General features: G+C 31.4%; 1 protein-coding gene across 5 annotated transcripts; it reads right to left on the reverse strand.

The window, feature by feature from the left end:
• Positions 1–1,345: 1,345 nt before the first annotated feature.
• Positions 1,346–23,737, reverse strand: LOC132726067 (uncharacterized). Of its 5 annotated transcripts, XM_060711329.1 has the most exons (4): positions 23,571–23,737; positions 18,916–19,004; positions 7,211–7,613; positions 1,346–6,518 (listed from the first exon to the last, which is right to left on the reverse strand). In XM_060711329.1, exons 3-4 carry the CDS (start codon positions 7,532–7,534, stop codon positions 4,881–4,883), a joined length of 1,962 nt encoding a protein of 653 aa, XP_060567312.1. In that variant the 5' UTR covers positions 7,535–7,613; positions 18,916–19,004; positions 23,571–23,737; the 3' UTR covers positions 1,346–4,880. The 5 variants fall into 5 exon arrangements, with proteins under 5 accessions (XP_060567312.1, XP_060567311.1, XP_060567315.1 ...); XM_060711328.1 differs by lacking the exon at positions 18,916–19,004; XM_060711332.1 differs by lacking the exons at positions 18,916–19,004; positions 23,571–23,737 and adding an exon at positions 13,463–13,481.
• Between the last annotated feature and the right edge of the window lie 810 nt (positions 23,738–24,547).

Here is a 24,547-nt window from a genome sequence, read left to right on the forward strand (position 1 = left end):
ATTTTGTGAAGCGGTGGCGACTTCCACTGCTTGTTACAGACAACTGTATGATACACGTGTTTCTGTATTGCTTCCTGAATAATATAAAAAAAATAGTTCTAGTTCTTCAGTGCTCAAAAATAACAAAAAAGCACTTTATAACAACCTTCGGTAAGGACCAGATCTGTCATAGGGCAATTAATAATAAAAATGTGCTCCATATGCACACATTGTGATTGGTCACACATTGTGATCCTCGTCTCCGCTGATTTTGTATACTACTTTTCTGAATTACCTTATCATTATTTCACAAATTTCAAGCTACATTCGCCGAATTAGGCAGTAAACAAATTTACAGTATGTCAGTATTGTCAAGTTGACTTTTCGTTACCCCAAGTCTAAACCTGTGTATTTTTCTTTCGTCTTTTATCTTTGCTATAAAAACTATAAGGAAATTAAATAATTAATAATCAATGTCCAGGAAAACTTTCCAATATTTTCATAAAATTGCTTTCACACGCAAAACAAAAACTGCTGATGACGATGCCGATAAGTTATAAGATGCACTACATGGTCCATCTTCAAACATAGTAAATAAACCCTGGTTGCAGGTACCAGGGCAGTCCAATATAATTTATTTTTGACAGCCTGGACGATTTGTGCTACCTGACCACCCTTTTTCACAGTTAATCGCTCAATTCTGAATTTAAATACACTATGAGAAATATTTCACTTTTCAATTTCTTTCAGATTTCATCAAATCAAATCTTCAATTTAAACTTTTATTTTTCCATGGCTGTTAAGGGATATCTTCTTTGGCAGAAATGTAATGGTAGTCACTTTAAATAATTCTCCTGCCATACAATCAGGATTTACAACATTGGCTATAACTATATGTTTTTTTTCCAATTCGTTTAGAAACAGTTGTCTTTTAAACTTAAACTTTTGCTGCCAATTTCCGACTACACCATGTTAGTAAATATTGTCCTTTGACAGAACTGAAAAAAACGACCAAAGAATTTACTTATATATTTTCTTCTCATATAATTGATCAATCAGAAACTGCACGATTGTTACATGACTGTATAACACTTCGTTATAGTTGCATGTATACTGAAAAATACTAAAATATAAGACCGATGCTTTCTCATAACAAACGTAAATTTCAAAATAAAGTTATTCTAAATAGTCAATTTCCATGGTTTATGCTTTGAAATTGTTCATTCGTGAAAATTATCCAACATAATAATTATAAATCATACAACATTTGGGGCAAAATTTACAAAATGATAACTGTAAGTTAAAAGGATGTGTTAAGTATTCTAGCAAGTAACATAATGGCAAAAATGATAATGAAAGAGAGTAATTATGTTTTCTGTTTTTATAATTGTAATACTTTGTACCAACAATATAATATACATGTAGTGCACGTTAGTTAGCAGTCACAATAAACTTCCCATCAAAGCGAAGCAGCGTCAATATGTAATAGAAATGAAAGAACGATTCTTTTGTCTAACAATTATTTTACATCCTTATAGTTATACTTTATGCATGTAAAACAAAAATACTTAGTTGTGGTAAATATCATTTATTCTGATAAAAAGTTTTTTTTTTACTCAAACTGTCATAATTTCACTCTACAAAACATAAAATACACTTCAAGCTGAAATGTCAGAAAAAGATATTTTTGTCCACAGCAAAACCTAGCATAACTTTATAACTATTTAGAAAACGATAAAATTAATTTCAACACACAGTCTTATTTCATTTCTGGCATCTTTAGAACAGACTTCTGTTACTTTGGGACTGTGAGTTCATCAATCCATGTTAGTTTAATCAGAGAAATCATTTATTATCAAATAGATCAAAACCTTGACCAGCCTTACAATAATTAACACAAAATGAAATAAATGCAGAATTTTCTTACACTTCTTCCTCCAGATTCATTAATTAAAAAAAAAATCAATTATAAAAATTGTTCTGGTATGTTTGTCTAACATGTTGTAAAGTCTAAAAAGAGATTTAACTCAGCCAATGGTACTATCTATCCACATAAAGTACCAGTATAGTACTTATAACATGTAAAATAGTCGCAGCAACAGTCACCAACCCATCAGAAACATGGTTGCAATATGTTGATAAAACTAATAAACTCTGCATATTTTGTATAAAACATGCAAAGTATCATGTGAACTAGGACTATATAAATTTATACATTTTTCTAACTATCAATATCTTATTGTTAAGTTGATATTTTGAATACTTGTTTACTAATCTGGCGGCATTCAGCTTTAATACAAAAAAGATGCATTTTTTTATATAAAAAAAAACCCAGAAGATTATTTAGTGATATTTGGACACAACATTAATTAGGTTACAAAATGGTCACATTATTACATTCAATTTAGTATATTTTTATAACCACAGACAAAAGGATGGAGTTAATTGTCAACAAATAAGGTGTCTACATGTTATCTTAACTCGCAAAGTTATCTTTACTTGCCACAGATAAAAAATATTTGTACCAAAAGTCTTTTTCCCTGTCCCTGATAGCCTCTCTAGGTTTAAATGTGCATTACCTTCGCATTTATAGATTTCACAATATGGAATTAATAAAGTGACTAAGTTAAAATATACAATATTAATCCTTTGCATGTGTCATCCATGCAGTGTTGACCAAATACTATTTTGTTCACAGTGTTGGCCAATTAACTTTTTTTTGTATACCCCTAAAACTTATAATTTGACACTTCCAAAAATGGATGCTGGACTAGTCCATTTAAGAATTTCAAGTGGTTAAAGTTTAAATGTTTCAATCTGTTTTATTTCTCTCCAGCTGTATACAATGCTAAATAAATACTGTATGCTCATATAAGTCTTGTATTATGGAACGAGTTACATCATAACTTAAAGCATGATATTACACACTTATTAAACATATTTATATCTACTAATTCAGTTTGGTTAAATATTAATACAATCTTACTTTAAATTAAAATATAGTCATGAAATAAATGATATAAATAAAATTATAAAGAAATATTATCTTAACATTTTACACAGTATAAGAAATTCTAGATATTCATTATTCTTAAAGAAAAGAAAAATATACATTAATATGTATTTTACTTTCTGAAAAAGATTTACAGATCAAAATAAATTTTCTTTTCTTTTTCTACACTTATACATGAAGTGACCAACAGCATGTAAGAAGTGATTTGGTTTGGTTGGTTGGTTGGGTTTTACGTTGCACTAACACAGTCGGTATAGGTTATAATTATGTCAACTTTCCAGCTTTTCTGGAGGAAACCTCAGGTGCCCCATCACTCATTATTTAGGGCATGACGGGCACATGAATATAGCCATAGACCTATCCAGCTAGTTTATGGAACGTCGGTGGTTCTACTCAGGTGCTCGTTCGTGCCTGAAATAATGCACAGAAGGACACCTGAGGTCTTCCTCCACCAGTAAAGCTGGAACGTCACCAAATGACCTATACTGTGTCGGTGTGACCTAAAACCCAATCAAACAAACAAACATAGCCACAGACATTCCATCAAGAGTTTAATTTAGCTAGCTGGATAGCTTCGTCACATAAACAATCTAAAATCCCTGCCAGGATCCTAACCCACCTTGATGAGGGCAAGTGATTTAAAGTCATCGAACCAAACCACTTGGCCACTGACACCCCATGCAAAATGCATTGTGAGAACATAAACTATATTTGCAGCTATATACATAACACTTAACAGATGTTGTTAGTTATTTTAGGGGGAATTTTGACAACATTGCAACTATGAAAGAATCTTAATTTTTACATATTTTTTTCTAACCAATCATAATCATGAGAGGAAATGATAACTCCATGTACAAAAGAAACAACAAAAATAAGATTGAGAAAAACAATCCTTGATAATAGAATAAATTCATGTATAAACAGGCAGACATAAATCAATTCTTTGCTTGCTAATGTGGCAACATATTATACCACTGTGACCAGTACAGACCAAGATCATAGAACACTCATGCTATCTGATCATGGTCTGCACTGTTTGCTATTCAGTCAGTGCTTTTTTAATTTGAGGTTTTACATGAAATGATGGATGCTTATGTTGGACAAAACCATTTGAAATATATAGTAGGTCAGGGTTAATATCTTATAGCTGAAGAATACTGTTTTTAATTCTATTTAATTATATAATAACCAAGAGCTGTCATTAGGACAGCGTGCTTGACTATTCTCAGTACTTGATATTAATATGGAAAAAAATTGTAAAAAAGCTTGATACAGTAACCTCTTCCTGTACACAGGTTGAGATAATGATAACGTTAATTCTAAATCCAGGGGCATAATTCTATCAATATGCTTGATAGAGTTACCTCTTAAGTTTCAAAGCCATGTAAATGGACCGAACTTTAACGAGAATTCTAATCCGAAAAAAACGAGCATAATTCTGTCAAAATGCTTGACAGAGTTACCCACTCCTGTCTACAGGTTTGGAGTATGATGGTGAACAAATGTGCTACGTTTCACAGCTATATGTCAATGGACTTTGAAAATATTTGTGGTGGTATGCAAACTTTTACATAAGTGGTTACGCCAACACGGGCGCTCAGGGTACTAGGATAGCTCTCCTTATTCTTTGAATAGTCAAGCTAAAAAGGTGTGCATTAAAGACAAAAATGAAATAAGTAACAAATAAAAAAACAAGAATAAGCATGTTAATACAAAAAAAAATCTAATATTTTAGGAATATTTGATACTGAACTAAAAAAAATTTTCTAGGATTTTAATACAATTTTCAAATATTCTAAATATCATCATTTAGCATGGTTATCATTTTTTAATGCTCCTTTAAATAAATATAACTTTAATAAACAAAAAAAATACAAGAAGATATTTAAACAACAGTCTGTGTACGTCTTAGCTCCTGACCACAGGCGTGGCAACATGTCGAGTCTTTCTCATTCTCTAAAGTGCAATGATCACAAACTCTAGAAGTATCACCCACCATTGGTGGAGAATCCGTCTCTACATTTGGGTCGCGTGACTTTGAACACATTTCACATATATCTGTGTGTGGGCTGTTAAAGAACGTACAATATCTACACGACCATTCTGGGTTTACAATTTTTTGGGGTGCAACATTGTTCACTTGTTTTGGAATAGTACGTTGTGGTATGTTATGTATCGTTTTTGAACCTTTTGTAACAGCTCCATCCATTGTATTCCATCGGCTGGCCTCACTAAAACTCTGTGAAGCTTGTGGAATCCGAGCACTAGTTTCAGCTGGTAAGTTTTTTGTTTGAACTACATTTTCCATTTGTGCAAGCGGAGCTGACACTCGTTTTTGGTACTTTTGAATATTTTCCAGATTTCCACTGTTTGTACTTGCAAAGGCATACGTTTGTCTTGATTGCTGATTGGGATCAAAAGCAATTTTAGTTTGATCTCCTGTCTGACGTCTTAGGATTGGTTCTGTTCTTGACTGCCTGTTATAATCAGGTGCTTGATAATGAACACCTGAACCTTTTACAAGAACGGGTTCAGTTACTTGTTTAATATTAGCAACAAAAGGGCCTCTTTTTCTTAGAGACTGCTGATTTGACTGAGGATGACTATCAATAGTTGGAGGATAAAATAATTCTGATGTTCCAGTAGCGTAATCTGAATCTTTAGACTCGCTGTATAAAGCGTTCATTTGACCAGGCTCAAGTTGCTGTTTTCGCCAATCTTTAGCTATCTCATGATTCACATAACCTATTCCCGGTTTTTCAACACCTACTTTAACATATCTATCTTTACCAGTGAAAGAGTGTGGTTTAATGTCCTGCTCTTTTTCCAAAATATCTTTTCTTATACCTTCGAAATACTTTTTTCCGTAATTTTTTTCAAGCCCTTCGCGCACAAATGACCATTCCTGCGATGCTTTCAAACCTGGTGTGGAATTTTCATTCATTGGAGGTGCTCCAGTTTTTCCTTCAACCCATTGTAAACTTGCCTGTATCTGTTCATCAAAATCAACAGGAGTAAATTCATTCTCTTTTACACCCTCGTCCATAAACGGAATATTGTCTTCGTAATCACTCATTTTCTTTGCCGTCTGCATATAATTTTGAAGTTTATTCCGAAACGGTTCGGTTGATGACTGGCCTGACATTAATTTATTATGTTTTCCATTTCCAGCTGGAACAATTCTTGCGTCTAAAACATTTTCCGAAACTCCTTTTATCACAGATTTACCACCAATCAAAGCAAGAACATCATCTTCTGTTCCCTTGTTCTGATGTCTTAACTGAACAACACTTGCTACATTTAAACCCCTATCAAAAACTTTTTTCCAAACATTTTCTATTATATGGCATTCAGTTGATGCAACAAAACATTCAAATGAAACATACTGCAAAAGTTCCAATTTTGAGCTTCCTGTAAGAACTAATAAACCGGCTGTGTTTTCCGTAAATCCAATCAGTTTGAAAATACTATCTGCATTTTTAATATGTGATTCTATCTTTGTTTGGTAAAAGCCTCCATATTTCTGAAAAAAGAAACCAGAATACATTTGACAGCTCTATAAAATATATACAGTTTTACTAATAACAATCATAATTGTGTTCTTTTTTTTTCCATATGAAAAAGAAAATTTATTTACTAGCTTTTTGATGTATATTGCAATGTTACTCTAACTAACAAATTGTATCATAGTTTGGGGACCTTTCTGTTGACAAAGTGTCAGAGTTAAATCGTATACATATACATGCACAGTGCGGTAACTGGAGTGCAGGTATCAGTTACCCGCACTCCAGATAATACCAGTTGATTGGTTCATTTTTGCTGGGGTTTACATATTGTGACGGCAGAGAAAGGGAAAGGGGCAGAAATGTCATATTCAAATGCTCGTTCATTGGTTCATTTTTTCTGGGGTTTCGTATTATGACAACAGGGAACGTGCTGTCATGTTTGACTATGATACAAAAGAGAAAGAACACCAAAACACTCGGCAATCTGATTTATACTCGGGGGCTACGCCCCCTCGTACAAATCAGATAGCCTCGTGTTTCGGTGCTCTTTCTATTACTTAATGACATTTTAAAAAGAAATTACAACAACTAATATTACAGTCGTACACTCCAAAAATACATTGGGAGTGTAAGAAAGGTCTTTTTAGAAGCCGTGTAAACAGTAGATAATCCTGTCTGATATGCAAGTATAATGGTAAAAAAACCTTACCTTTATTTGATGAAACTCTTGTTTCCATGGCATTATACACAGTAATGTAATATAACTTTCCAAATTGGTAAAAGCTTCTGCCGCTTTTATAGGTTCGAAATATTTCATTGTTGAACTTTGTAAAATAATATTTGGAAATTCTTGAAACTTAAACCGCTCCTGCGGAAAACAAGTACACAAAAATTGCACCACTAGCATATGTAGCTTTTCACGTAATTCTAATATTTTCTGTTCCATGTCGAAACTGTTGCAAGCAATAAAATCACTTTGAGTTGTTAGGTATGTCAAGTATAACTCATGCGCACTTCGTTTTGGATCATCCATTGTGAAGAGACGTCAACTATTGTTGTTTCATACCCGATCAGTAAATCATGTCTTCAGTTTCCTCTTTTATTGAACAACCCTAAAACATAAGAAATAGATCATTAAGTTAAATCAAATTACAAAGCATAAGAAATAAGCATTATATTTATCAAGCTTAAAAGGTGTAAATAACTAAATTACAATATAATAAGTGTGCATTACATATGTGAAATACAATAAAGATCATAAGAAAAGTGAAGTATTAAGCATATGAGAATAAAACCATTTGAGCATAAGGGATGTGATTCACAAACTTTCAGCATAAGAAATATGAATTATGATTAGGAAATATAAGGGATGTCTAACAACTGACCATAAGGGATGTAAATTATGATAATTAAGCATAAGGGATGTAAATTATGATAATTTTGCATAAGAGATGTAAATTATGTTAATTAAAAGCACAAGAGATGTAAATTATGTTAATTAAGCATAAGAGATGTAAATTATGTAAATTATGTTAATTAAGCATAAGAGATGTAAATTAGGATAATTATGCATAAGAGATGTAAATTAGGTAAATTAGATAATTTTGCATAAGCGATCTATGTGAATAATAATAATGAAGCATAAGAGACTTGAATTATGATAATTACATTGAAAGTATTTAGTTTTTGTATCAGACATTACAACAAACCATTGAAGAATTTCTTTTCTTTTTTTGTTGTTGAATATTCAGTTGGCAATAATTGTGATACAACTGATCCAATGTCACATATACATGTAGCATATAATAAAATGTTCTAGAATAAAATATAATATTATTCATCATATATTTGTGTTTATTCTAAATCACTTAGAACTTTATCATTATTATTATTTATTATTATTTTTGCAAGTAATATTTCATAAGAATATCTAAATGAAACATTTCTGTTGTTTTTATCAACAACTTATCATTTTTTTACTCATGGAATAGACCTATCCACTATAACCATTTTATGCCACCAAGTACAAATCTATAATTGTCTTTCTCAGTAAAGACAATTCTTTTAATTACAGAGTTTAAAACTATTTACCACTTTACTCTATTAAGTCCATTTAACTATAAACAAAATAAATACCAGTCATGACATTTATTCTAACATGATGCAATAATGTCTCACAGTAGAAAATGTAAAAATAATCTCTGAAAACCCAAGTTTACTTGTACAATGTTTCACTTGTTATTTTTGTTGCTTATTAAACAAACAAACAAACAAACCCATTGTTGCACTAAATTTACCTCTTTTTTTCAATAAAATGATTATTTTCTCTCAGAAAAAAAAAGAAAAAAAATTATACATTTATTATAGTCTCATTACTTCAATACTTCTACACTAAATTTACTCTTTTTTTTCCAATAAAATTATATTTATTTTTTTTCAGAAAAAAGAGAGAAGAAAATAAAAGAAAAAGACAAAAGATTATACAAAGTAGAATAAAAAATAGTACAGAGAAAAACAAATCAAAAAATTATACAAAGTGGAATAACAAATACTAATATGGTCCTATTACTTCCTGTACATATTATAAAGTATTAAAGTTAAAATATCAAATTACATTCTTAAAGTTAAGTATTCACATACATGACTAACATTTCCAATATGAACAAAGGATTGTAAAAATCTTAAATAAACCAGGTCATTTGTTAATAATCAACCAATAAAAGACTGGCATTATTCTAAAATAACTAAAGTTAGTTGATCAGATTTTAGTCACAATGATATTTAAAAAAAATTAAATGAAAAAAATTGTAGCTTTGAAAACAGCACTACTATATTTTAAGAAATTGAGGCGTATTATATCTTAAAGATATTTATTGTATCATCAAGAATAAAACCCAACAAATACAATGTGAGCAATGTACATTGTAAGCTATAAAGAAAATTGGAATTTAACAATAAAATAAATATAGAACATATTTAACTCCATTCTTTTTATTATGTCAAAACAAGTTTATTGTAATTATTTTCAATGCGTTAACTAATGTCATGTGATAAATGAGAATCTCACATTCTTAATCAATTAAAGCACACACAATTTCTTGATGTTGTTAAATAAAATGTTATATCATATAGTTACTCCTGTGAGATCTATATATATATAAAACTTGCTTTCAATGTAAAAAAAAAATAATAAAAAAAATTAAACTTTTACCTGCATTTCCATATACTAGTTAATACTACATGTATATAACCCATCATACACTTCCTTCTCTAAATTTTCTTATATATATTTATTCTGTATATTAACCATACATACTCTTAATTTGAAAATGTTTTTATAATATTATTTAAATAACATTTAAAACTTGAAAATGCACCAGGAACAATTTCTTGATCACCTTTGATAATTTCATCATCTAATATCTAATATCCTCATTTTGAGTTTAAATTCAATCACATAAAAAAGTGACACAAAGCCCCATGAGTATAAATTTATCTAAAAATAGATTAAGATGTAATTAATTGTCAAAATAAAGTACAAGACATGATGTTTTCTATTTTTAGATCTAAATGGCTATTAGGTGAAAGGATATCCTAATTTACATTTACAATTCTATTTAAATCTTCCCACATACATCATTAAAAACTTAGAAAATTGATATATTATAAGTATATTACAGTAACTGAAAGGAAAGAAAATATCAAATTCCTTTAAGCGTAACATGAGTAAAAGGCTATGTGTCATAAAGATAAAATTGTTTAATGCACATACAATACACCATTCATGAAATTAAAGGGTCGCTAGGGATGAGTGAAAATCACATGACTGTTACCAAGATAAGATTTATATTCTTTTAAAAATTTACTATTTTTAAACCATTGTGTCATGAACCATAACACAAACTAAAACCAACAAAATAAATCAAATGGATCAAATGACTAATAAACAAAAATGAAATTAAGGTAATAAATTATGACACATTTTTCAGTCACTGCCCTTAATTTTACCCTTCCCCTACTTAATATCATTATGTGCAATGGATTTCACCTGCCATGAATCTAAAACACTGCCCCATTATATTACATGTTATCAAAACACTGGAAGTCAGAGAAGGTCAAGTCATAATTGTTGCAAAATTTTAGCAGCCAATGTGCTCAAAACAGTTAACAAATCTGACTGAAATATAACTTTTAATTAAAGCAGTTACACTATCGCACTGACTTAACTCAGCTGGCAGCACCTGATACTACCCATGCAATCAGTGCAGACTATGATCAGCTAGCCCAATGTTCATTGTCTCCAATGTTCGCTATACAGTCAATACATTTTTGAAATTTCCCCCTAAAAATGATGATTGGTTTTGTCCAGACCGAAAGAATGTACCATTTAAGATAATTAGCATGATTATAATTATGAGTTTACCCATTATCATATTGGCTAAAAGTCAAATGGTTTCGTCAAACAGTAAAGTCTACCAAATTCTTTTTTTTTTTTAAAAATCACCTTTTCCGTTGAACAAGATTTAATTCCAATTAATTGATGCTTAACACACAAAACATAATCATTTGAGTCAGTATCTATTTCTTAAAAGATCCTTTTGTTGTTAAACACTTAGTAACACAAGGAAAACGAGAACTGAAATTTATGGAATTAAACGAGGATGTAAAACAATTCAACTTTATTTTGTACAAAAAAGTTTAACTTCTTCATTGATTTTATGCAAAATAAAATCCATTCTAAGTTGATCAGTATAACCTTTAATGCTTTATCAAAGACAAAATCATTAAAAAAAGAGGCTTTGAAATTTTGCCAAACACTTGTGTGCACAAAATAGTTGATCAATAATGTACAAAGAGAATTTCGTACCTTTTTTTAAATTTTAACAATATTTCAAATAACCACTATCATCATTACATAATTTACAAGTGTTGAAATGTTATACATAATAAGATCTCAAAATTTAACAATACATTGCATAAGCCCTGTTGTGTATATGCATTACTGGTATGTAAATTGAAAAACAAAAAAAAAACACCTAAAGTTTACATAGTTTTTTTGTTATCATTAAACAGTTAATAATGTAAACAATTTATTTTGTTTACGCCACATAAAAATGTCATCAATGAGTCATAGAGGGCTGATAAAGAAGTATTGTGAATGTATATATTACATTTTGTATATAACATCCATGAGACCATTACACATTACTGTGAAAATGACAAAACCTATGCGGTCCTGTACAGATAATATCCTTGACACAGGTCTGCCCTAACAAGGCTGCTTAATTTGAACATTTGATATCAAAATTCCTAAAACTAGCTCAAAACTGTTCTTTTAATTTTTGTTTTTCACTTTTTGTTTTCATTGGGTTTAATGTCACAACACAGTATAATCATATGATGACTCTATCTTTACTGGTAGAGGAAGACCTCGGGTGCCAATCCGTGCATTTATTCAGGCACAAAAGAGCACCTGAGTAGAACCAACAACGTTCTGTAATCTACCTGGATAGCTTCCTAACATGAAAAAATTCCAAAGCCCCCTGTCAGGATTTGAAACCACAGCGGTGAGGGGCAAGTGGTTTGAAGTCAACTACCTTAACCACTTGGCAACTTAAGCCCCACAGAACTGTTCCAAATTAAATATGCCATGTAAAGCAAATGAAGCTTTCAAGAGATAAAGAAATATTTAAAACATGTATCATTATGAATTCTTAAACACCTTATGTAAGTTGTGACAGCTAAGATACTGGTAAAGAGTTTGATAACATTATAATTAAATATAGCAAGATATAGGTTATCACACATTAAAATTAAATCGCAAATTATAAATAAATAAAATAGTTAGATTGTCAAACATAGTAAATAGATAGACTAAGATAGTCATACATTATAATATACATGCAGTAAAAAGTTAGATCAAGCTATATATTATTTGTATGTTGTTTATTAATTTAAATCAATTAAATCATTAATACTCACTACATATCATAAATTATTTGTTCTATAATATAATTATAGCCACTGTGTATAAAGTGAACAAAAGACATAGTTACACTTCAAACTTAAATAATGTCTATTTATATAACGGTACAAAATGTATTTGACAAATATTTGTGGTTAACATTTATGTCATTCAAGTGATTTCTTAGTAGTTACTAAATTTAGTGTTTCTCATATATCAGTTACTAAAAAGATAAAATACCCTAGATCAAACTGGCAAGGCATTTAGGAAACAGTACTAGTCCGATAAGCTTTACTCATCATATACTGGTATCAAACAAGTCTCAACATAGGAGAAAGTTGTGCTTTTTAAGAAAGGGTCCCTAGAGTATAATTATGTACATGTATATTATAAGTGTTGTCCATAACTGAATACCAGTAACATAGTTAAATTTGTTAAACATACATTATTATCTACTGTGAAAACACTGACAGTTAAACCACTTCAGTACCTCTAAACTCTGACATCCCATTTATTAACCCTTAAACCTCTGTCATTTATTAAATGGACTCTACAAACATCCGTTCTTTCAAGAAATGTTCATAATCAACTTAGGGAAGAAAATTTGATGATGGTCAGCCAACAGTATAGAGCCTGGTCAAAATGCTGATGATGCTATAAACTGACTTTTCATTGCTTGCAGTTTAAGTATTAAAACTTTTATTTTAAAGTCATTACAAAATAATTTATTTACCACCATAAACAGCATTGACCACAATATCACAAACGAAGACAAATATGGGATTGGGACATTTTGCATTATATTATTATAACTTAAAGTCACAAATGAAATTAATTTATTTACATGGATTAGCTTAAACTGTACAAATTATTCGAAAATATGGCTCTAGATTTAACCAAAAGTAGACTGTACATAATATTGACATTTCACAAAAAGTAAAACTGCAGTATCTTAAAAACACTAAGTTTAAAAATAACATTGCAAATATAACATACCCTTTAGTCTTAAACTACTTAATAAGGATGATTATTTACCATAATCAGAAAACAGAAAATGAGTTGTGGAAAAATTAAATCTACTTTCTGTTTCTGATCATCAACATTAATCTGTTACTATAAATAGTTCAAGTAAACAAGACAGGAAGTTAATCAATTAAAAAGCTGACATACCGGTACATCAAGTCTGAGTCAATAACTGTTAACCTACTTAACTTTTGTAATGAATTAACCCAGCTATAAATTTGGAACAGTCCATTGAAAGTTTAAGGGATTTCTATTATCATCAAAAATAAAAATTGAGCTACTCCAACTAATTGTACTGAGCGACAAGATATTGTGCTATTTTCGTGTCTGGGCAATATCTCGCCCCAGAACAAAAATATCTCACACATCAATATATTTTGACTAGGCAACAGTAGAGGGCCTTCGATCAGACTGTATAGAAGTGTTTGTCTGGTTCTCAGGTTTATTATTATACTTAAAGCTACATAATATGTAAAGATATTTTGCCGTCGGCCTAAAACCAAGCATTCTACAGTTTTACCATTTTAACAATAATGTTGTAAATCCCATCAAATATTATTCATAAATTAGGATTTAAATGAAAAACTCCACGGTAACACTAAAGTTTGAATACGAATTTTAACATGCAAATGAAGATTATGATCAGCTTGTGTATGCGCTACGTCACAGTGTTACAGCTGCTTTCCGGAACACAACAAATATGAGATTTTCTTGTGCAAACACACTATAACCATTTTAGCTTCACGGTGCGCTAGGCCTGGGGTTCAGAAAAAAGTAATCATCTCATAAAAAAGACTAAATTTGTATGAAAACATCCCTTACATTGGCTTACAATGAGGAAAATTACTGTTAAATTAGGACTGCTACCTATAGTCATGTTTGTTGATTTGATATTGATGTACAGATGATCCCAAGGCAGAGTTTCTCATGCAAACAGAAATTGTATTTCCACAATGAGGTTGCACCTTTTTATGCTTATAAAACTCATTTTGGTTGTCTGGACACCAAAGTAAGATCTGGAGTCGATATGAAACACAATTTGTTAATGAAATGTCGCTACTTCTATTTTTATGAAATTTATTGAATGTAGCTTTAATAATACTGAACATTTACACATGTAACATAGCTTTCCATTGGATAATAGTGATGTTTATATATTTTAATATGCACGGCTGCTGTCAATTTATGAAGCAATCTCACTTTTTTCTCTAATAAAGATGCTTGCTGTATTACAAATTTTTTATAAATTTTTCTTACTGGTTATATGGCTGTATATAAACAGTTGTTTGCAATATAACCTTTACCTAGCGGCTATGGTTACATTTTTTAATTCCAAACATCAGTTTATATACAGCCATATAACCTGTCAGAAATCTTTAAAACTAATAATATACGTGCAACATGAGAACATGGAGTTATGAAAACTTAAAGCCACATGCCTCCAAATTTTTGCCAATTTGTAACATAAAACATTGTAGGACATTCTATACACTGTTGTGCCAAATAATAGTGAAATAAATATTATTTGTTAAAATTAAGTAAATGTATAGGGATTGCAGCAATAATTTGATACATGTACACAATTTGGTTACTAGTACAATTTTATATCCTGCATCTGAACTCACTAAAATAATATGATGTTAAATGTATCATTTTTAAAATTGCATGGTAAAGGGGAAATATCTGGGAATAATGTTATGCAAAACTTAATTTAGTAAAAAATTCCCCACAAATTCAAAGATACCTATAGAATTAATATAATCTATATAGGAAATGACTTTTTAATTAAGTAAAAAAAAATGCTAATAAATTGTTTCCTTATAAGATAAGGTTACACTATAAAGCGTATTCAACATGCAAATATACAATGTATTAATGTTAAAACAAATATTTTCTAGCTCAGATAAAGCTATCAAATATAAACAGGGGTATTGCCCTAAGCTCAACAAATTTACATTTTGATAAGATAAAGGCTTCCACTGTGGTATACTAACTCAACATTTTACTTGCTTCCTGAGAGCATTAGTCCTACCCTTGCCAATTTTATACCAATGGATTTGTCTTACTTTTAAGTTGAAAAGGTTCATTACATGTATTTTACTTTATCTGACACATGCATAATATTATAGTACATAAATTTGGGGAGGAAAAAAAGATTGCATGTAGCATTTGCAAAATAAAATAATTTGAATTTTAAATTTTATGATTTTAAACATAAAAGTTTTCAAGATACAAAAATATATAAAAAGTTATGGCATCAAAAAGTAAACAATTTGGTTTTAAATTTACAGCCAGTTTATTACATCTATCAGTAGTCTAAATAAACAAGACAGCTGTAAATCTATAAATATAAAGAGATCTCCCCTCTGTCCAAATATATCCTGTTTACATTCTGACCATATGTCCTATTTACTCACTGATACAATGTCCTATTTACTCACAGACCCAATGTCCTATTTACTCTCTGGCCAAATGTCCTATTTACTCTCTGGCCCAATATCCTATTTACTCCCTGACCCAATGTCCTATATACTCTCTGACCCAATGTCCTATTACTCACAGACCCAATGTCCTATTTACTCACAGACCCAATGTCCTATTTACTCTGACCCAATGTCCTATTTACTCTCTGACCCAATGTCCTATTTACTCACAGACCCAATGTCCTATTTACTCACAGACCCAATGTCCTATTTACTCTGACCCAATGTCCTATTAACTGGTGCAGCTGATAAGTGGTTCAAGCATCTGTCTCTCAACCCAGGGATGGGGGGGCTCAAGCCCCATTGATGTGTCACAATCATGTTTTCTCATATGACACTTGCACTGGTTAGCTCCAAGACTTGAGACTTGTTCAAATAAGCATACCAATCAAGCTAAACTAACACGAGAGTAAATATATGAAACATATACATTTTAAAGCTGCACACTGTCATTAAAATATTTCTAACTAGAACTATCACTAAATGTGATTAATACCCCCACAAGTCTGCTTCGGAAATGAGGATGTTACTAGTAACAGAATACCTTGTAAAAGAATTGAAACATAGAGTTATGGTTGTGGGCAATTAAAGATAATTGTTGTTCATATATGTTGCATTTCCTTTGAATGTGGTTGGCCATTGATGAAGTTTAATTGAATTACTCTGTAATAAGTCCAGAAAAGACAAAGAAAAAGAACAAAGGGCAATAAGTCTATAAATACTGAAGATAGAGTTATAGTTCTTGTGCACTGCACTTCCTCTTATTGTGCTTGACCATTGTATGAAGTTGTTTTGAATTCCAACCAGTACGTTTTAAGTTATGCTCCGGACAAGGAAAAGTATCAAAGGGCAGTAACTCTGTATTTTGTCAAAATGGAGTTATGGCTCTTGTGCACTGCACTTCCTTTTAATGTCCTTGACAACTGTATGAAGTTGTACTGAATTCCAAACAGTAGTTTTCAAGTTATGCTCTGGACAAGGAAAAGTAACAAAGGGCAATAACTCTGTAATTAGTCAAGATGGAATTATGGTTCTTGTGCACTGCACTTCCCCTTATTGTGTTTGACAATTGTATGAAGTTGTTTTAAATTCCAACCAGTAGTTTTCAAGTCATGCTGTGGACAAGGAAAAGTAACAAAGGGCAGTAACTCTGTAATAAGTCAAGATGGAGTTATGGTTCATATGCACAGCACTTCCTCTCAATGTGCTTGACCATTGTATGAAGTTATAATGAATTCCAACAATAAGTCTTCAAGTTATGGTCCGGACAAAAGAAAGCAATGGAAAAGAAACAAAGGGCAATAACTCTGTAATTAGTCAAGCTGGAGTTATGGTTCTTGTGCACTGCACTTCCCCTTATTGTGCTTGACCATTGTATGAAGTTGTTTTGAATTCCAACCAGTAGTTTTAAAGTTATGCTCTGGACAAGGAAAAGAAACAAAGGGCAGTAACTCTGTAATAAATCAAGATGGAGTTATGGTTCTTGTGCACTGCACTTCCTCTCAATGTGCTGGACCATTGTATGAAGTTATAATGAATTTCAACAATTAGTCTTCAAATTATGGTCCGGACAAAAGAAAGCAATGGAAAAGTAACAAAGGGCAGTAACTCTGTAATAAGTCAAGATGGACTTATGGTTCATAGGCACAGCACTTCCTCTCAATGTGCTTGACCATTGTATGAAGTTATAATGAATTCCAACAATAAGTCTTCAAGTTATGGTCCGGACAAAAGAAAGCAATGGAAAAGAAACAAAGGGCAATAACTCTGTAATTAGTCAAGATGGAGTTATGGTTCTTGTGCACTGCACTTCCCCTTATTGTGCTTGACCATTGTATGAAGTTGTTTTGAATTCTAACCAGTAGTTTTAAAGTTATGCTCTGGACAAGGAAAAGAAACAAAGGGCAGTAACTCTGTAATAAATCAAGATGGAGTTATGGTTCTTGTGCACTGCACTTCCTCTCAATGTGCTGGACCATTGTATGAAGTTATAATGAATTCCAACCATTAGTCTTGAAGTTATGGTCCGGACAAAAGAAAGCAATGGAAAAGTAATAAAGGGCAATAACTCTGTAATTACTTTAGATAGAGTTATGGTTCTTATGCACTGCACTTCCTCTCAATGTGCTTGACCATTGTATGTAGTTATATTGAATTCCAACCATTAGTCTTCAAATTATGGTCCGGACAAAAAAAGAAGGCAATGGAAAAGCAACAAAGGGCAATAACTCTGTAATTACTTTGGATAGAGTTATGGTTCTTGTGCACTGCACTTCCCCTTATTGTGTTTGACAATTGTATGAAGTTGTTTTGAATTCCAAACAGTAGTTTTCAAGTTATGCCCCGGACAAGGAAAAGTAACAAAGGGCAATAACTCTGTAATTAGTCAAGATAGAGTTATGTTTCTTACGCACTGCACTTCCTCTCAATGTGCTTGACAATTGTATGTAGTTATATTGAATTCCAACAATTAGTCTTCAAGTTATGCTCCGGACAAGGAAAATGCAATGGACAAAAAAAAAGCAATGGAAAAGCAACAAAGGGCAATAACTCTGTAATTACTTTAGATAGAGTTATGGTTCTTGTGCACTGCACTTCCCCTTATTGTGTTTGACAATTGTATGAAGTTGTTTTGAATTCCAACCAGTAGTTTTCAAGTTATGCCCCGGACAAGGAAAAGTAACAAAGGGCAATAACTCTGTAATTAGTCAAGATAGAGTTATGGTTCTTGTGCACTGCACTTCCTCTCAATGTGCTTGACCATTGTATGTAGTTATATTGAATTCCAACTATTAGTTTTCAAGTTATGCTCCGGACAAGGAAAATGCAACGGACGTCTGGACCGACCGACCGACCGACCGCCCGACCGACCAACCGACCGACCGACCACCGAGTGACTCCTATATACCCCCCCAAACTTCGTTTTTGGGGGTATAATAATACCTGTAAATAACTGCCAGAAGAAATGTCCCATAACTTTGCAAGGACCCTTGCAAATATCCACTTTAATCCTCTCCTCTTTCAAAATTTATCTATGTGATATATGAAATGTTCAAACAAAGTCTTAAAGTATTAAAGTATTTAAACAAGGAAGTTTTTATTACTGATTTTATATTTCACTCTGATGGAAACATAACAAAGTAACAATGTATACTATAACATATACCTTTACTGTTTACAGGTAGACAACTGCTGCATTATTGTTTTCAGACAAGTAAGATCAACTGGATTACCTCCCTGTTCCATACAAATATTCTGATGCTGTACGAAGTCAAAAGTAGTCTCACAACCTCTGATACCCTCTCAAAATTCCATTTTATATCTTTTTCCATTTATAAAACTTATTATACAAATCTGCTGGATTCTTATCAAGGAAGCACAAATTCTTCTACTTTGGGTTGTTTTCACCTCCCTGCCATTTGGAGCCCTTACTTACAACTGTTGCTTACACAAAAGCCTTGCAATGCCAAACAAATAAGTCATGTTTGCTCAACTCTAGATATAATTTTGTTATTAAAATTCAGATTAAGCATCTTGTTTATCTTTTTTGAGTAACGACATCACAATAATATACGCATGATGCGCAAAATAGTTGATTATATTTTACAGTTAGAATTTTTGAAGAAATTTTTTATACGTTTTTATTAAAAAGAATACTGACAGACAGACATTTTTAATTTCAACATACAGGATCTTTAAACTATGCAACAATTATCTAATAAGCTTTATATCATGAATCAGGGCATTATCCAAATATAATTTTAAATTTTTAACCATTTATGACTTAATAGCTTAATTTTACCAGAACAGAATAGGACTTTATTTTCAAGAAATCAAATGCAATAACATAGCCATTTTTTATAATTTAAAGGGCCCAGGACTCATTCACAAAAGACTGGGAAAAAAACCAACAACAAAAAACCAACACTCATTTTATAACTACACAAAACATATAATTTAAAACAAATAATTGTATATTCTTTTTAAAGGCCTCAGACAATAGATAATTATAAATAAAAAAATACAAGAAATATTACATACTAAACAGTAGCATGCAGATGCGAATTTTCCTAAAACACATCACCGTCGCTTGTTTTGGAAAATAAATTTGGTTGATTTGGTTCCGACAGAACTGTGTATCTATCTATCTTTAAAAATTTTTTTAAAGTATTTGTATTAAAATACTTGTATATGAACAGCAGTATAATTTAAAGTTTTGCAATGTATATAATTTGAATATGTATAAATATACATGTATATAAATGGTAAACTGTCTGAAGCCAGGTTGATGCAGCGATTTTTTTCCCTATATAAGTGGTACCGAATAACGGACCCATTCACAATCACAAACGGACCTTCACAATTTTCAGACTGGGTCCGACGGAGCCGTTCACAATTCTGATGAAATTTCACAATTCTGACTAATTAAGCCTTTAATAACGTATTATTTCCTAGATCTTCTCATAATGATTCTAAAATTTTGCCTGTTGTGCTTTGTTTATCTTAAAATGCGTTTAGCCAACCATGATTTCCGGTGCATTCGCCCTTTACATTTTCAAACGAAGTCTTAAAGTATTAAAGTATTTAAACAAGGAAGTTTTTATTACTGATTTTATTTTTCACTCTGATGGAAACATAACACAGTAACAATGTATATTTTTAACATATACCTTTACTGTTTACAGGTAGACAACTGCTGCATTATTGTTTTCAGACAAGTAAGATCAACTGGATTACCTCCCTGTTCCATACGAATATTCTGATGCTGTACGAAGTCAAAGTAGTCTCACAACCTCTGATACCCTCTCAAAATTCCATTTTATATCTTTTTCCATTTATAAAACTTATTATACAAATCTGCTGGATTCTTATCAAGGAAGCACAAATTCTTCTACTTTGGGTTGTTTTCACCTCCCTGCCATTGGGAACCCTTACTTACAACTGTTGCTTACACAAAAGCCTTACAATGCCAAACAAATAAGTCAAGTTTACTCAACTCTAGATATAATTTTGTTATTAAAATTCAGATTAAGCATCTTGTTTATCTTTTTTGAGTAACGACATCACAATAATATACGCATGATGCGCAAAATAGTTGATTATATTTTACAGTTAGAATTTTTGAAGAAATTTTTTATACGTTTTTATTAAAAAGAATACTGACAGACAGACATTTTTAATTTCAACATACAGGATCTTTAAACTATGCAACAATTATCTAATAAGCTTTATATCATGAATCAGGGCATTATCCAAACATAATTTTAAATTTTTAACCATTTATGACTTAATAGCTTAATTTTACCAGAACAGAATAGGACTTTATTTTCAAGAAATCAAATGCCATAACATAGCCATTTTTTATAATTTAAAGGGCCCAGGACTCATTCACAAAAGACTGGGAAAAAAACCAACAACAAAAAACCAACACTCATTTTATAACTACACAAAACATCAAATTTAAAACAAATAATTGTATATTCTTTTTAAAGGCCTCAGACAATAGATAATTATAAATAAAAAAATACAAGAAATATTACATACTAAACAGTAGCATGCAGATGCGAATTTTCCTAAAACACATCACCGTCGCTTGTTTTGGAAAATAAATTTGGTTGATTTGGTTCCGACAGAACTGTGTATCTATCTATCTTTAAAAATTTTTTTAAAGTATTTGTATTAAAATACTTGTATATGAACAGCAGTATAATTTAAAGTTTTGCAATGTATATAATTTGAATATGTATAAATATACATGTATATAAATGGTAAACTGTCTGAAGCCAGGTTGATGCAGCGATTTTTTTCCCTATATAAGTGGTACCGAATAACGGACCCATTCACAATCACAAACGGACCTTCACAATTTTCAGACTGGGTCCGACGGAGCCGTTCACAATTCTGATGAAATTTCACAATTCTGACTAATTAAGCCTTTAATAACGTATTATTTCCTAGATCTTCTCATAATGATGCTAAAATTTTGCCTGTTGTGCTTTGTTTATCTTAAAATGCGTTTAGCCAACCATGATTTCCGGTGCATTCGCCCTTTACATTTTCGTACTGTTTAAATACGAAACTTCTAGGGACGAATCAATACTGAAACAAGCGTCTGGTAATTTCTGTAAACATCATTCAAAATGTCTGGTAACAGTAAATATTACGTTAAAAAAAAATATACAGTGCACTCAGGATACAACGAGATCGTCGGGACTTCGGATGATTCCTCGTTATAACCGGGTCTCGTTATAACCGGGACAGATCAAATTGAGAAATCGGACACCGTCGAGCATCATTTATTTCTACTTTCGCTTTCGCATGCATCCTTTTTGAAGAGTATATACTGGGAGGTAACTCTTTGCAATCAGACGTTTTGTTTTATTTAAATATACATGTATATAAATATATCTAGCTATCATAGAATTTAAACAAAACATGAAAACACAACCTACGTCTTACCGCGTGTGTTTTTTCATTAATATGAACATTTTAAAATTCGTTTTCAAAAGTCACGCAGTGCATTTCTCACGAACACCGAATAACACCGCAAGAAATTAGCCGCTCCCTTTGTGCTAATCACTCAATGATGACATTTTGTCACCTTATTTATATTAAGTTAAGGAGCGCTGACAAAACAAGGCTGACACATTTGATCTTTAATTGCTTGACCCATTAACTTGTCTCGCGTCAATAATTTCTTCCTTAGTTGACCTTTATTATTGGTCATCATTGTTTTTCTCAAGCCAAGGTGACAAACTGATGCAGACGAAGTGCAAATGAAGTGACCTCGTTAAAATTCTGAAAAATACGCATGGGACGGCGAAATTATGTACGTTGTAACCGATATCTCGCTAAAACCGATCTCGTTATAAACGATAAAAAATGAAAGGAAAATAGAAGGAAAAAGGCCGGGACACAGTAGAATATACGTTGTAAGCGGTATCTCATTAAAACCGATCTCGTTATAAGTGGAGTAGACTGTATCTATGTTCTTACTGCTTAATAAGATATTAACAATCTTAATTAAAAAATTCACAATTTGTTAAGAAACAACGCTTTTTTTCACAATTTTTATGGTACCGGACCCATTCACAATTCAGGGAAAAAAATCGCTGTGATGTCAATTACTGCCAATTAAGTCCAATTGTTAAGCGTCATGTTTGTATATTAATTACTGTGCCATGCATAAGGGGTTAGTTTAGTGTCAAATTGCTAATCATCCATGTGTGTTTTCATCATTTTGTTGTTGTTTTCTGTTAACCGGATTATCAAATCATGTAACATCCATTGAAATATGCCATACTTGCTTTTAAATTTATGCGAACAACAGAAATAATTTAAGCAAAATTCTATATTATTACGGGCTACTAGTAATTTTTGACATTACTGGTAAAAGTATCCCAGTATTAAGTACTTTGAATAGGGAAATTCTACATGCTATTTTCAGAAAATGAAAACGCATTTATATAGTATGTGCGCATCAAATTGTGAACTGGTAAACAAACCAGGAACTAGGCAAGACCAGATTGAATAATTTCGGGGAAAACCCTAAAATAAACTCGAATAAATTTTCGTCAAAATTTGACCTATTAACTTACATTTTTTGTCGTTCATTCAAAGATATCTCGAAATACAGAATTCCATCATTTCTTTCTGATTCATAGCCTTAAAGGCTGAATCATTTTACACAAAAAATGGGTAAAATAGAAAAGGGAAATCCCCGAAGTGTTCCGTCCTTTTAGAGGGAGTTGTCGTTCTTGTTGGAGAGTATAGGGTCTGGTAACCCGTACTCGGTCACTTAGTCCGAACATCACTTTAGGAGACGGCCCACTGAATGTTCGTACTATATATCCTATAGTAAATTTATCACATCTAAGACTAAACATATGGCTTGTACTTTTTGTTTATAAAAATACCTACATGTATATTGCTGTTTTTTAAGCTTCAAAGTATCACGACACATTTGTATAGACAACTTTAATTAGAGTACTCAAATGTAACCCATTTTTCACAAACATTTATAGTGAATCATACATATATATGATTCATTAAAATACGTGCATAAAGTAATAATGGTTATAATGGCCGATCGGAACTTTTAGATGCAAACCTACTTACAAATTATGATATCCAATATTTTTTTTTAAAATCCTCAGAAAAGAAACAAACAAATCCTATAGCTCATGCCATTCATCGATTTGTTTGTAAGAATAACATTAATTTTGTAACAATATAGCAAAGGCAAGTGGGTTTACGTTAATTTACTTGTAGATTAAAGATTTTAGCAACTGACCGTTCCATGCTGGAGTCATTGCACTAAAGTAATCCTTTAATTTTTTCTATCTAGGTGTCCAAATTTATACCACTGTTTTAATTAAATATTGTTTCTGAGTTTTCATTTAAATACAAAATGATGTTTTATCTTGATCTTGCATGCAAGTATGATGCCCATGATGACCATGCTTCTACATTTAAAGTAAAGATCCATCATTGAAAGAGTGCGACGAATTGACTATAAGCTATAAATAGCATATTAGTAATAGATAATATTTTTTATCAAATTCTATGTTAGTGT

Source organism: Ruditapes philippinarum, unplaced genomic scaffold (genome assembly GCF_026571515.1).
Source record: "Ruditapes philippinarum isolate M1 unplaced genomic scaffold, ASM2657151v2 ctg462_1_1_1_1, whole genome shotgun sequence".
In the NCBI taxonomy this organism is placed as follows: Eukaryota; Metazoa; Mollusca; class Bivalvia; order Venerida; family Veneridae; genus Ruditapes; species Ruditapes philippinarum.

Excerpts from the sequence above, each read along its gene's own strand:
- LOC132726067 (XM_060711328.1), bottom strand. The coding sequence starts at position 7,534 with ATGGATGATCCAAAACGAAGTGCGCATGAGTTATACTTGACATACCTA. Across the intron at positions 6,519-7,210 it reads AAGAGTTTCATCAAATAAAG|AAATATGGAGGCTTTTACCA; the intron begins GTAAGGTTTTTT and ends TTCTTTTTTCAG.